The sequence below is a fragment of the Arctopsyche grandis genome, chromosome 11, assembly GCF_051622035.1.
Source record: "Arctopsyche grandis isolate Sample6627 chromosome 11, ASM5162203v2, whole genome shotgun sequence".
Classification (NCBI taxonomy): Eukaryota; Metazoa; Arthropoda; class Insecta; order Trichoptera; family Hydropsychidae; genus Arctopsyche; species Arctopsyche grandis.
Genome location: NC_135365.1, coordinates 11,053,967 through 11,068,622, shown reverse-complemented (window position 1 = coordinate 11,068,622; position 14,656 = coordinate 11,053,967). Strand labels below are relative to the sequence as shown.

At 36.6% G+C, this 14,656-nt stretch overlaps 2 protein-coding genes across 3 annotated transcripts; one reads left to right on the top strand and one right to left on the bottom strand.

Moving 5' to 3' along the window:
* The first annotated feature begins 1,826 nt into the window (after positions 1 to 1,826).
* Positions 1,827 to 8,253, top strand: cass (apoptosis inhibitor cassowary). 2 transcript variants are annotated; one of them, XM_077441836.1, is made up of 8 exons: positions 1,827 to 2,337; positions 2,441 to 2,602; positions 4,042 to 4,374; positions 4,442 to 4,639; positions 4,715 to 4,912; positions 4,994 to 5,224; positions 6,559 to 6,723; positions 6,792 to 8,253. In XM_077441836.1, the coding sequence occupies exons 1-8, from the start codon at positions 2,254 to 2,256 to the stop codon at positions 7,095 to 7,097; spliced, it is 1,677 nt and encodes a 558-aa protein (XP_077297962.1). In that variant the 5' UTR covers positions 1,827 to 2,253; the 3' UTR covers positions 7,098 to 8,253. The 2 variants fall into 2 exon arrangements, with proteins under 2 accessions (XP_077297962.1, XP_077297963.1); XM_077441837.1 differs by having other exon boundaries at positions 2,135 to 2,337; positions 6,559 to 6,717; positions 6,792 to 8,247.
* A 14-nt stretch (positions 8,254 to 8,267) lies between these two features.
* MED7 (mediator complex subunit 7) lies at positions 8,268 to 9,464 on the bottom strand. Its single transcript, XM_077441835.1, has 3 exons — positions 9,096 to 9,464; positions 8,727 to 8,995; positions 8,268 to 8,656 (listed from the first exon to the last, which is right to left on the bottom strand). The coding sequence occupies exons 1-3, from the start codon at positions 9,285 to 9,287 to the stop codon at positions 8,452 to 8,454; spliced, it is 666 nt and encodes a 221-aa protein (XP_077297961.1). The 5' UTR covers positions 9,288 to 9,464; the 3' UTR covers positions 8,268 to 8,451.
* Between the last annotated feature and the right edge of the window lie 5,192 nt (positions 9,465 to 14,656).

Genomic DNA, 14,656 nt, shown 5'->3' with positions numbered 1-14,656 from the left:
ATTTAATTTATTTTTGGCTTACGAACGCATTCTGGACAATGATAATAATTTGTAAGTTGTTAATTTTGGTAGCAAAGGCCCATTTTCGGGGCCTCAAGCGGGGGCCGATGAACCGCCGCCGATATTATTCTTAATCAAGTCGATTATTACTAAAAGCTTAGGCCAGTAAAAACTGTAACAAGTTTAAACATGTTGATCAGAAGCTTCTTCCTAAAAGTATGGCTGCCAGATTTATTAAACTGGAACATTGTATTCCCTCTCCAATCAAGGCACAGATATTACAAAAATGATGTAAAAAGTATAAACTTAACAAATTACACTTAACCCTCCCTCACCGAAAGGTCAAGGCAGCTATCGAAAACCGGGACATTTTGCTGTCCAGAGGCGTGAAACCGGGACAATGCCGGAAAACCGGGATGTCTGGCAGCCCTACTCAAAAGTCAACTTTTGCCCCCCCTCCCCTGGAAAAATTGAAATGTCATCCTCGGTTCTAGATATGATTTTGGCCGGTCTCCTTCACGGGACCGAAAGTGAAACGCCCGAAAACGTAAATATCGGAAGGCAAAGATCGAAAATCGAAAGATCTTAAGTCTAAAGATAAAAAAAAGGGTGCATGGTAAACAGTACTATGTATATATAATATATATGAGTGGCATGCGGTGAAATTATCTCTCTTTTTGTCATACAGCCTTGTTTAATGTGCGCGCGCAGAATACGGGAGGAAAAGCCCGTTCCTCTTGTTCCTGTTGTATCCTGCTCGCGCAAATTAAGTGAGTATGTTCGATGGGGGGGAGAGACCCTTTTTGTATCTTTCGATTTTCAATCTTTGCCTTCCGATATTTGCATTTTCGGGCGTTTCACTTTCGGGCCCGTGAGGTATGTAGACCCCGAAATGTCATCTGCGCAACCCCATGAATATCTGTTTCGTACATGATGCAATTCAAACAGTTAAAATGCAATCGAAAAAGCATGCAGGCTGGTGGTTTGCAATCATTTGCAGCAAACCCGATTTTGGAGCTGTCCATCTCAGCCTAGTTAGTTTATAAGTAAATCCGGCTTTGTTTGCAATGCACCAAAGCCATTTCCTCTAACGTTTAATAAAAATCGTGAAAAGCCATTGTAAGACAGGGAAGGTATGTTGACCGTATCCCGGTCTAACGAAACACGTGTTGTGTAGTTTGGAAGAGGATCGTTTATTTTTGTTCAATTGGTACAATGGTTATTGTATGTACGAAGAGGTTTCTTCGGAGAAGTGATCTGTTTGAACTCCAGAGGCTCACTCTGCCGGTGGAGGTTGCTGCGTTGCTTTATAAAGCAGCGTGGCTCGGTCGTTAAGCTTCTGCTTAACACTGAGAGGCGCCGAGTTCGATCCCTTGAGCTGACCTCGATTGAAAAGAATTTTTCTGAGTATATCTGTAATGCTGCTGGTCAGACCAGGATTTGTGACTCCTGGTTGATCGTTTCCTATCAGAGTTTGCCAATTTTCTCTGATTTCATTGTTGAAACGATTCCCGATTAAAAATTGGCTAAAAATCCTTCCTACCCGCTATGTCACCACTATTTGAGTATGATTAATGTAAATATTACAATAAAAATGTATGTACAATTCATAGATGTCTCGTTAATTGTCGAGTTTAAGTCAGTGTCTCGTAATTTAGCGACTTATATAATAAAAAATGCTGTATTGTTTGTAATTTGGCCAGGAAGGCGCATTGGGGTTTACCTGTAATGCCTTCCTGGTATGAAAAAAAAAAAAAAAAAAACGTTTTGGGTTGAAGTGTGTCGTGTGCACATCTTTTGTTCTTGGTACTCGCGCTGCCCTAGTTATGCTGCGAGCGTGGTTTTATGGGTTCATACGCCTGGACGTAGTTCGTGATTTTTATGGGTTCAGTGTGTTCTTCCTTTGTTTCCCAGATACGTGTATAGAAACACGTGTCGACCTTTTGACGAGGCAAGCGTGTGCCATTGCGTTAATGACTTTTCTGGATATGTGTCGCAGTGACCTGATGAGATCATTTCAGTTGTACTATATGCCTACACCATCATAGCGATAAATTCATACCTAATGAATATAAAATATTAGAAAGAAAATCCAAAAGTCATAGATCAGAGAGAAGTGTGTCAACAGCGTGCCGAGTGAAGCGTGAGGTGAGGTGAGGTGAGGTGGCAGCAGTGGGCAGTGGCAGTGTGCGGTTGGCGTGGGTAATTTGTTTGATCGACGTTTCGAGACGAGGCTCTCGCCAGTGGCTAAACATGGCTCACCTGAGTACAGATAATATCGAAAAGCTATACAAACACTATGGAGTCCTCGCCGAGGCCAAAGACAACATAAGTGAGGTGAGCCGCCGTTTCGACACCATTTCCCATTTCCCGTTTTCCATTTCCCACTTCTCGTCCACCGGCCACATCAATACGTTGACGTTTCTATTGTGTTTTGCAGCACGAGAAGGAGTACGTTGAAATACTGGAGGCCGTGAAAGGCACCGACAAAGAGAAACGGCTGGCGTCTCAGTTCATCGGCAAGTTCTTCAAACACTTTCCTAACCTATCGCATCAAGCGATAGAGGCGCATCTGGACCTATGCGAAGACGATGACATTTCGGTATTGCCCATTCCGTTTGGAATGTTACACATATACATACATATTTCCAAATTTCGATGTTGACATTTACTTCATGCTGGTTGTGAGGTTAGGTCGATGTATTGACATTTGAATCCGTCATTTCCATATCCGTTTGGAATGCATACATTTTGCCATCGCTGATGTTTTCAAACTCGCATCTTTTCGATTGGTTTGGGGTTTGGGCCTGTTTTCAAAAGTGGATGTTTTTGGTTTTGAAAATAAAACTTATTTCACTATTCAAAGTATTTTATCTGAATTTGAAAATAGTATTTATTATTGATGTTGAAAGTTAATAACATATTCCGTTTGTTATTTTTGAAATATTACATACATGTTTGGTGAGTTCTCGGAATGTTCAGAATTATTATCACAAATTACAATATGGTTTTGAATGCCATCAACTTGAAATATTAATATTTTCCAAAAGCAATTTGGTTTCAATTTTGAATTGATATCTTTGAAAGAAGAAAGTATTGTTTTTTTTTATATATAAAATGTAAAGAAGAAGAAATGTATGAAATTAGGATGGAGTGCATTCGGACGAATGAATGCGGTTTTTAAATAAAAAATGCCACTTCGTCTGAAGAAAAAGATATTTGATCAATGTGTTTTGCCAGTGATGACGTATGGATGTGAAACTTGGACATTGAACGCCAAGTTGCTAATTAAAGTCCAACGTACTCAAAGAAGTATGGAACGTTGTATGTTTGGCATTACAAGGAAAGACAGGAAGCGGAAGACGTGGGTGAGATGTATGACAATTGTTTTGGATATGGTGGATAGAGTGAAGAGATTGAAATGGCAATGGGCGGGCCACTTGGCTAGAAGAATGGAAGAAAGATGATGATATTATGGAAGACAACTTTAATATTTGAAACTTAAGAAGTAAAAAAAGTCTTCAAGAATTATTAAATATTATACACTACTACTATTTATATATGAATGTCTTTAAAACCTAAAAATAATCAATTTTTTTGACTTAACTTTTCGTATGTTTTAAAATATGTGAAGAATTAATAAATTAATGACTTAACCTTTCATTGCACTCAAAGAAGTATGGAAAATTGTATGCTTGGCATAATGAGGAAAGACGGGAAGCGGAATACATGGGTGAGAAGTGTGACAAGGGTATTACATAGATAGTGGATAGAGTGAAGAGATTGAAATGGCAATGGGCGGGATATGTGGCTAGAAGAATGAACGAAAGAAGTGCCAGAATGTTACCCGAGAGAATGCAAAAGGGTAAAAGGAAGACCGCAGGATAGATCGCTAGACGAAATTAAGAAAATGTGTAGGGTGAGATGGATGAGAGTTGCGCAAAATAGAGACTAGTAGAAGTGTGTTGGAGCTGCTATCATCCAGCAGTGAATGGCTTTAGATGATGATTATTTGAAGTATGTATTTTTAATCCGTTTCAGATAAGAAAGCAGGCAATTAAAGACCTACCGAGTCTATGCAAAGACAGCAAAGAACACACACAGAGAATCGCCGATATATTGGCTCAACTCTTACAGGCTTATGATACGACTGAATTGAACACAGTTCACAATTCCATATTGACTTTGATGAAATTGGATCCGAAAGGTGCACTCAGTGGACTGTTTTCTCAAATACAACAGGGAACTGACAACGAGCTAGTCCGAGAGCGTTGTATAAAATTTTTGTCGTCAAAGGTCAAACAGCTCGGTAAAGAATATATCAACAAGGACGCGGAAGATTACATTATTGCCGAATGTAAAAAAGTCTTAGAGGTATTTTTATAGTTGCGTGCAACGTGGATTTTATCTTTGGGCGAGGCTTATTTTTGGATAATTTTAGGATGTGAATGCCGAAGAGTTTGACCAGGTGATGGAATTGCTCGGGTGGACCAGATTAGGTCGCACAGCTGCCGGACATAGGGAAATTGTTGACCTCGTTGCAGCCCAATCTTTAACAGACGGTGAATTTTCAGCTGGAGAGTCCGAGCATATCGATAGATTAGTACAATGTGTAGGACACGCCTTGCCGTATTTTTCCGTAAGAAACGTTTGTTTTTTCATATGTTTTTAGATTGCTTTTCCTTTATTTAGTTGTTTTTTAAACTTTTTTCAGTCGCAAGTTAATTCAACAAGATTTGTTAGTTTCTTTTGCGAACATGTTATACCAAAAATCAGCGAGATCCCCGAATCGACTGAAGAAGGAGGCGATTCCAAACTTGAATTGTTAAAGCTATTGGCTGAATTAAGTCTAGATTGTGGAACTTTAGAAAAATCAGACGAAAATGTTGAAACAATATATAATTGTTTGATTGTAAGCATATCGGTAACTCTTTCTACTTTGATTACTTTTTTTTGTGTTTTTTTTTAAATTGTATGTATATTTTTTTTATAGAAATACATGCCCCTTCCTCCAGCTACAGTCGGAGAAGAAACCGAAGAAGTGCCACCAATTTTGGAGTTTTCTCATGTTGAATGCTTACTGTTCACATTTCATAGATTAGCCAGACAAACACCAGCGTTTTTAACATCTGATCCAGCTCGTTTAAAAGAATTCCGTTTACGTTTACAGTATTTTGCGCGCTTAACACAAGGGTACATAAAGAAGTTAAAGGAAGCTACTAATGTAAGTCAAACTGTTTTTTTTTTTCGCAATTTGACGACTTGAAACTTTAAGAACAGTCAGTGGGAATTCTGACTGTGAGAGCTGCCGGATGAATTATAATTGCACGTTTTTTTATTTAACGGAGTGGAGAGTAATCAATCATTAGTAAGCTTAACCCATTGAATTCGAATATGACAATGATCTTGGTTGGTTTCTTCTCGTTTACGAGATATTTGTCAGTCTTTAACTCTGATAGTTGACTCAACTGTCGGATCTAGTGTTAATGTGCCAAAAGTGAATATTGGAATAAATACTGGGATGCTTTTTTATTGATTTGAAATACCAATCATTAATTATCTAGCGAATTTTAAGTCAACAAAAATCGTTGTCATATTTTTATTCAATGGGTCGAACTTACTAAAGATTGATTAGTTTCCGATCTGGTTATTTTTTTTGTTGCCGAGTGTAATCATCTGCCTTTCAGCTTGATAAAGTGTCATGTTATTTCCTATTCAAGTTTATTGTTCCCTATTGAGTTTTCTTATAGCCTTCAGAACTAACAATTATCGAGAGTTGACTCAACTGTGGATCTTGACATATTGTTTATGAGTTACTTCAAATTTTCAACTCATTACAAATATCTTTGGATGCTTGGATTTGTCTTGCGCTATACTCACTACTTCCTAGATGCAAATATTATCAGGTTACTTTATTATTCTTTTGTTCAGAGAATATTTTAGAGTTTGGGTTTATCATATGGAGTCCCAGTGAAACGAAATTCTCTCTCTTGATTGAAAGAGTACAAAAGAAGTTTCTTTAATACCTTTACATGAGAAAGTATGAATATTATCCGTATTTATTTCCCACGGCTTTTTTAAAAGGTATCTTAGGCTTCGGAAACTCACTATCTTCGGGAAGCATTATTGCTATTTCTTAATACTTAATAAGTATAATAGGGAAGCACTGACAATCCTTCGATTTTATCGGAGCTTAAATTGTAGTAGTTTCATTGTCGATTTTTTCAACCTACATATTGTAATAATGTCTGCTTTTGACAACTCGTCTCTTGTAGAGGCCGTCTAGGTGCTTAACGTGATAGGGGAGCATTTTGACATGTTTGTTGATGAACTGGCATCATCGTGTTGATGAACTGATCAGGTTAATGAGATTCTAAACGAGTATTTGAATGAGATGAATGATTTATTTATTTTTTTGGAAGACTGATGTGACGCATTGAGGTAACCTGTTAGGTTACAGCAGTCATTAATTAGTTACTATTATATTTTATCCATTTTTCAAATGTCTTAATTATTAAAAAAATAATTATAATATTTTCTTGAAATTCTTACTTTCAGGGAAAGACAAATGAGGAATTGAAAACGGATGAAAATAAAATTAAAGTAGTGGCTTTAAAGACTACCTCAAATATCAATACATTGATTAAAGATCTATTCCATACACCACCTAGCTACAAAAATGTAATACAATTGTCGTTTCAAACTCGGTCACAAAAAGTTACTGTAAGTGTATTCATTCGATATGTTTTTATATAATGCATCGTCAAGTTTTAACATGCTTTTATTTTTAGAATGATGATGTAACGTCAAAAAACAACAAAACTTCTGAAGTGGTGGGTGAAAAGAGGCATAAGCCGATAACGTTCGATCAAGCCGAGACGAACAGACCACCAATTGAAAAGCGTCCTAGATTAGAAAAAGGGACTAATCAGAAAATGTACACTCCACCTTCTGGAAAATATAGCAATAGGATTAATGTTAGCTTAGCAGGCAATCCCAGCTATGGTGGAGGAAATTGGAGAAGAGGACGCAATTCGAGGAATTTCAATAGAAACACTTCTCGTAATGGTGCACCTTTCAGGCGAAATTACTATTAAAATTGCCAATATATATAAAAAAAAAAAACAAGTATACCTGTTTATGTGTGTGAAACTTTAACAAATAATCGTAAGAAAGTATTTCAGGAGAGATCGTGCTTATTTATTTTCAATAGAAATATTTCTAAATTGACATTTTATCTGTACTCATTGCAAATAATGCCACGAGCCGAATTGAACCGCACACTGTTTACGCTCAAACCTATTCCTTTCTTTTCAAAAAAATCAAACCTTTCCTCATTTCCTTGGAAGACTACTAATTTCATTACGTTTTTTTTTTCAGTTTAAGCTTTACTTTATGTTTTAGGAATGGAGTTCTCGTAGGAGCATTTATGGGACTGATTGATTTATTTTTACTTTTTCTAGCTTAAAAACCTCGTTGCATAATTTTTCGACAACCTTAAATACTTTTGGGACTCATGATTCAATACTGTACTAATCCAGTCTGTTATTTTGGGGTTTATAGCTTTAATTTTTTTCCAGATAATTATACACTTCTCGACGTTGTGGAATATTTGAATCCCGATTCAAATATTTTTATATTTCTTGATAGAATTAGTTTAATAAATTGATTTTTTTTACTTGGATTTATTTAAATTGTTTATTTTTCCATATAAAATATGGAATATTTTGAAATTTTTAATTTTATATTTGTATATGTACTTCTTATATGCTTTTAATTCGTAATACAATAAAAGTAAATATATTAAAATTATTAAAGAGCGTGAAATCCCATTGTATCAAATTAAAAAAAAAAGTATATAATTCTACGTTAGGCCGTTGCTGTGACATGACTTGAGTGTTTGTATAATATAAATGTGAAACTAATAATATTGCAGAGATTTTTTTCCAGCAGCTCAGCCGGTTACGATTTATCATGCAGCTGATTGACCAACTTGATGTCCAGGGGGTTGAGTATAATTTTTCCAAGTTTCAGATCTGAAGGAGCATGCGGCTTTCATTGCTGATTATTTTTGAGTTTGTCTATTTTCAGCTGGTGAAGCATGACTGGAAAATTCAAGATGATATGCTCGTTTTGATACTCGTCAGTTAATTATTAATTAGTTTAAGTTATACGTCACAATCCTATTCCTATATTCCTATGCTTCACAGTCTATCCTGATCTGGAATTTAGGTGTATGAGTGCTTTTTTATGAATAAAAAATAAAATAATAAAATAACGATTTTTATTTCATTTTACAATTATTTTAATCCTAATTATCTAACGAATATCTTATTGACACATTGAAGACTTATTTTAAAATACAATCATGACAATCTCGAAAGTGACTCTTATGGTAAGAAGGTAATCTAGAATTAAATACAATTAATCTAATGGAAATACATATATGAATTATTGCATTTTATCGACTATGTTACACATTAGTTTGTCTAATTCATACAATTGATCAGAACTATTGGATTCCTTTTGACTTGTATCCATGTGTTCGAACACTTCGGTGGGGGTCATCAATTTGTTATCAGATTCTGAAGCGTCAGGTAGGCTTTGTAGGGCATTTTGTAGAATATCTTGCACTTTATCTAAGTGCTTTTGGAACCTGAAAATAATAAAAAAAATTGTGAAAATTTGCACGAATCAAAATATGATATACCGAAAGTGTGAGTCACCTCATGGTGGTTTCCACTCTCTGCCTCTTCTGAAGCTCCATCATAACCCTGAGGGTTTCTCGCGCTTGGTGTGGCCGGAATTCATTCAGAAGGTGGTGGATGTGAATGAATAGCAAGCTGAGATCTTCAACCTTCTCAGCACGCCTTGGAGAATCGGGACAGTGTACCAACAAATCTAGCAAATCGAGAAAGTTGGCAAGCAGGGAATGGTTGAGTTTTTTCAGTTCTCGTCTGCGTTCGAAGTGTATAGGGTAGAGACGCCTGAAACCCTACACGTATTAAATGAGCATTAGAGTGATAATTAAGAGTGAGGTTATGTCAATAATCATATAATGCAGAATGGTAAAATGTAAATGTTCTGTATATAACCTGACTCTCCAAGGAGCGTATGATGGTGTCGTCTGCGTTGAATGTGTTGCCAAACATGGTGTAGGTGTCATGAGCTGGACGAGGAGCTGGAGGTCCAGGTGGACGTCCCCGTCTTTCATTCTCTTCAGCATATAGAGATATATACTGGGCTGGAGGCAGTGGAAGTGAACTCACTGAACTCACTTCGGACATTTTGCTTTATCGACGATCAGTACAGGCACAGAGAAACGCACGTCAACAATAACAAATGTCAGATATGCAGTGAGGGTACTAACACCATACATTTAACAACCATGCACTGAGAATTTATAAATACGTAGTAATAAATTTATAAATTCTTTCCGTATTCAATTATGTTTATGTTACACTAGTTGTTTTACATAAACAGCGTAAACATGGCGAATTTAATAGTAAATATTCATTTGTTTTTTTATTAAATTTATTTGGATCGAAAAAAAAACCAACTCGTCGTCATACTAAGCTTGTGCTATTACGAATCAAAACCAGTGATCTCATACATTTCACACTAATCATCATAGCTCCTGTAAAAACATGCAGAACTCGAGGGCAACGTCCCCCTCGACTATTCCAGAAGAAAGAGTTCATCGCTTGATCGTAAAACGAACGAAACCCAACAGTGATGTCATCATGCAACTGCAACACGTGTCCTAGAACAGTACTGCCCAATTACTTTCATGTCACGGCCCCCTAAATCTGAAAGAATTAATTAATAATGTGTATTATAATTATTACAATTATAATACACATATTTATATTCAGCACAAAATTATAGGAACTTGCTTAAAAACTTTTTTTTTTAAATAAAAACTATACACACATGAAAAAATTTAATGCGATAGATGAGGTCGCATGTTTTTACATAACAAATTGATATCGGGTTCGGTGCGGTGATAACTAGCCAAATGTGAACCGGTCACAGGACAACCGGTCACTCTAGATCGGTCACGCGTGATCACCCGTCACAATAAAAATCGTTTTTAGTGCGCAGAGTCGTCCTGGACAGCGGTTTTCGATGAGCGGAAAACACGTGTTTGCATAAGCACGAGCAGTCAGCTCCAATCTCCACTCTTACGGTACGGTGCTTCTCCTGTCCACGGAGTGTGCTCCGTAGAGTGCAGATGGAGTGCAGGCTCTGCCTCCGCTCTGCCCCACCAGAGGCTTTCGTCTCCATCCACGACGATCCTCATCCACGGCGTTTGCCTTTGTCGCAACGCATTTGGACCTGCTGTCAGCTGCGGGTCAGTTACACTCAACTCGTCATTGCTATTGCTAATTCGTTTATTGTTTATTGCTAATCTTCAATTCATTTCTCATGTGCAGTTTAGGAAAGGTGACCGTCTGCCAGATATGATATGCCTTTCGTGTGTCAACAATCTAGAGTTGCTCGACAGCTTTCGAAACGCTTGTTTTCGGAGTGACGCAACGTCGAGGATGAAATTAGACAAGTATTTGAAAGTCAAGCCGGAGGAAGTTTTGCTGGAAGACTTAATATGGGAAAATGATTCGATTGCAAATTCCCCACCAAATATTTCTATTTCGCCAGACAATGGCGAGGTAAGTAATAGGGATTCGAGTTCCTAACGATTTTACATGTTAACGATAAATTCACATTTGAAAACTACATCTAATCACGCTATAAAAATGTTGCACGTATTATTAAATTGTATAATGTTTGTTTTATTTTTTAGAGACGGGGAGAACATATGGGTATTTGTACTGGGGTAAAGCCAAACAAATGTAATATTCGCTTGAAATCATTTGCTCCAAAAGTTTACCATTTGAGTCACCACTCTGGAGAAAAACCCTTCAAATGTGAAATATGTTTAAAATCATTCACCCAAAAACATAGTTTTATGAATCATTTAAGTCTCCACTCTGGCTTTAAACTATTCGAATGTGACATTTGTTCAAAATTATTTCCTCTGAAAAGATACCTTGTGCGACATTCGAGGTCCCACTCTGTAGAAAAACCGTTCAAATGTGAAATATGTTTAAAATCATTCACCCAAAAACATAGTTTTATGAATCATTTAAGTCTCCACTCTGGAGAAAAACTATTCGAATGTGACATTTATTCAAAATTATTTCCTCTGAAAAGATACCTTGTGCGACATTCGAGGTCCCACTCTGGAGAAAATCCGTTCAAATGTGAAATATGTTTAAAATCATTCACCCAAAAACATAGTTTTATGAATCATTTAAGTCTCCACTCTGGAGAAAAACTATTCGAATGTGACATTTGTTCAAAATTATTTCCTCTGAAAAGATATTTAAGATTTAAGGGGCTGTGTTTCCTTTCATATTTTATATTAATAATATTGAATATTATATTTATTTTGGTATTTTTGTTATGTGTGTTTAAATAAACGCACTTCAGATATCATTTGATTTAACCTTGAGCATTTTGTCTTTTTAACTGTTTTCCCGCGGCCGTCTTCTATGGAAGCTTTGGGCGACAAGTCTGTAGCGCGGCTCTCTTTGAATTTGGAATTTCTGAACTTTGCACGGGATTTTTAGCCTTATATGCGCCGATTTCAATTCTTTTAAGGTTCAAAATTGGTTGAACATATTACTGAGTTGAATGCCATCTATTCAATTTGCTTAAAATGAATATATACAACTAGTGTTGGACCCGTTGATTTCAACGGGTGGTTTCGAAAAGGAATTGAAACTCGAATAAAAATAAAGTTAAAGATATTGAATCGACTGGTTTCGGAAAGAAATTGATGCACGAATTACGAAGTGATTACGAATTACGAACTACGTTTTGTGCATCGCCGACCTCCTGACGCCTTTGCCCCCGATGCCTCCGTCGCTCCGGGGCCTTCGGCCCCAGCGCCGCCGACGCCTCCGGCGCCCCCGACGCCTTCGGCACCCCGGGGGCTTCGCCCCCAGCGCCGCCGACGCCTCCGGCGCCCCCAGCACCCCCGATGCCTTCGGCACCCCGGGGGCTTCGCCCCCAGCGCCGCCGACGCCTCCGGCGCCCCCAGCCCCCCCGATGCCTTCGGCACCCCGGGGGCTTCGCCCCCAGCCCCCCCGATGCCTTCGGCACCCCGGGGGCTTCGCCCCCAGCGTCCCCGATGCCTTCGGCATCCCGTCGCCCCCAGCCCCCCCGATGCCTTCGGCACCCCGGGGGCTTCGCCCCCAGCGTCCCCGATGCCTTCGGCATCCCGTGGGCTTCGCCCCCAGCGCCGCCGACGCCTCCGGCGCCCCCAGCGCCCCGATGCCTTTGGCACCCCGGGGGCTTCGCCCCCAGCGCCGCCAGCGCCCCCGGCAATGAAAAAACTGAAAAAATGAAAAAAATGAAAAAAATGAAAAACTGAAAAAATGAAAAAACTGAAAAAATGAAAAAAATGAAAAAAATGAAAAAACTGAAAAAATGAAAAAAATGAAAAAACTGAAAAAATGAAAAAAATGAAAAAACTGAAAAAATGAAAAAAATGAAAAAAATGAAAAAACTGAAAAAATGAAAAAAATGAAAAAACTGAAAAAATGAAAAAAATGAAAAAAATGAAAAAACTGAAAAAATGAAAAAAATGAAAAAACTGAAAAAATGAAAAAAATGAAAAAAATGAAAAAACTGAAAAAATGAAAAAAATGAAAAAACTGAAAAAATGAAAAAAATGAAAAAACTGAAAAAATGAAAAAAATTAAAAAACTGAAAAATATGAAAAAAAAAAAAAAAAATTGATCCCCATACTGGTTGATGGTTGATCGTCCGTCACATACAAATATACAAATATACAAATATACAAATATACAAATATACAAATATATTTAGCGACAGTCCGTTTTTATATATATTATTCAAAAATTAGTTTTTTGTGGAACCATACTGAAAACTCGTTTATGTGACGTCTCGTCTTCATACAATTATGAGGAATGATTATTTGACAATTAATGCAGAACTTCGAGATATATTATGTATTTTATTGTTTAAAATAATACTTTGTGTTAATTAACATATCTGGTTACTTGAGTAATATTCATGGTTTTGTGATGGTGGTTGGCTACTTGAGCTATCTTTGTATTCTACTTTTAGATTCACTATGATCAAACATTTTTGTGACAGTTTTAGTATACTTTGAAATAATTCAGTTTGATATTATCCATAGCAAAATTTATCTATTGATGTATATTAATATTAAATTAATAAACTAAACTATTTTGGACTATTTAATAATTATCAAGCAAAGTAACATAAAAGCATAGCTTTGATTTGGTGTTTTTTAACATATGAAAAATATTATATACATATTTAGATAATTTTCAGATACATTTTTATTCGTAGCCTTGCCAATTATACATATACAGTATAATATAGAGGGCTACGGGCAGCTTTAGCTTTGCATAGAGGCTATCGGCTTGCTATTACTTAGTTCATTTGGCGATGTGACCAGTTGCACTATGCACATGCCCCGGCAGTCCCTCTACCACTCGATCGAGAATAAAGGAAAGTAAAAATAAAGAAAGGGATGGTTTTAATCATTGACCACATACACATTTCTTGAATTATTATTAATATTATATATAAAAATTCAATTGTCAAACTCTGAAAATTATTAAAACCGATTTATGTATAAATATGTATTATGTATAAATTACATTTATGTATTACATGTACATATAAATATATGTAAATATTATGTTTAATTTTAGAAAATAAATGTTTAAAAAGTTTTAAATTGTTTTATTTCAAAGTCCAATATACTTTGCATAGAAAATGATATCATTGTTAATCGGCAGTGAAGTTTATTTGAAACTGCGATCGAGTCCTTTTGAGAAATTTTGCCTGTCAAACCGAACGTTACTTAGTTGGCTCGGTGATTACATCGCAAAAGTAAATCGCTCCCAGGATAACCGCCGCTACGAAAATCGCGTGCGCGGATCTCCCGACGCACGAAAATTCGGCGTACAGAAAACTGTGCAAACTATTATTAAGTATAAACTGTGCAAACCATTATTACTAAGTATTAAATGTATAATTGTATTGTACAGCCTCATACTGTATATTACGCCACAGTGCTCAATCTATTCAGTGGATTGAACATTGATAAACCACAGAAAGTATTAAATAGGGCAATGCGTGCAATTTTGAATGTGAGGAAACGTAAGAATGCTAGGAGTACATATGTTAGATGAATTGAAATGGTTGAATATTAGAAACAGTGTTAAATTAAGCACTTTCAAATTTGTATATATATAAGCTTGATAACAATCTATTACCTAAATACTTAATAATTACATAGTGAGGAATAGGGATATGAATAATCATAAAACTAGAAAGAGGAATAAATTAATTATAGGTAGAGTTAAGAAAGCAAGAACTGCAGGAGTTGGTTCCATAGCAGCGGTTATCCTGGTAGCGATTGACTTTTGCGACGTAACCCGTTTACCAGTGACCTGGTAAACGATTTTATATAATGCTAGTGTTGTGCCCGTTGATTTCAACGGGTGGTTTCGAAAAGGAATTGAAACACGAATAAAAATAAAGTTAAAGAAATTGAAACGATTGGTTTCGGAAAGAAATTGATGCACGA

Bases quoted from the DNA above. Each gene is read 5' to 3' on its own strand.
- cass (XM_077441836.1), top strand. From the start codon at position 2,254: ATGGCTCACCTGAGTACAGATAATATCGAAAAGCTATACAAACACTAT. The intron at 4,375-4,441 runs GTATTTTTATAG...GGATAATTTTAG, and splicing joins AATGTAAAAAAGTCTTAGAG to GATGTGAATGCCGAAGAGTT. The intron at 6,724-6,791 runs GTAAGTGTATTC...TTTTATTTTTAG, and splicing joins CTCGGTCACAAAAAGTTACT to AATGATGATGTAACGTCAAA.
- MED7 (XM_077441835.1), bottom strand. From the start codon at position 9,287: ATGTCCGAAGTGAGTTCAGTGAGTTCACTTCCACTGCCTCCAGCCCAG. The intron at 8,996-9,095 runs GTTATATACAGA...TAATACGTGTAG, and splicing joins TACGCTCCTTGGAGAGTCAG to GGTTTCAGGCGTCTCTACCC. The intron at 8,657-8,726 runs GTGACTCACACT...TATTATTTTCAG, and splicing joins AGAGTGGAAACCACCATGAG to GTTCCAAAAGCACTTAGATA.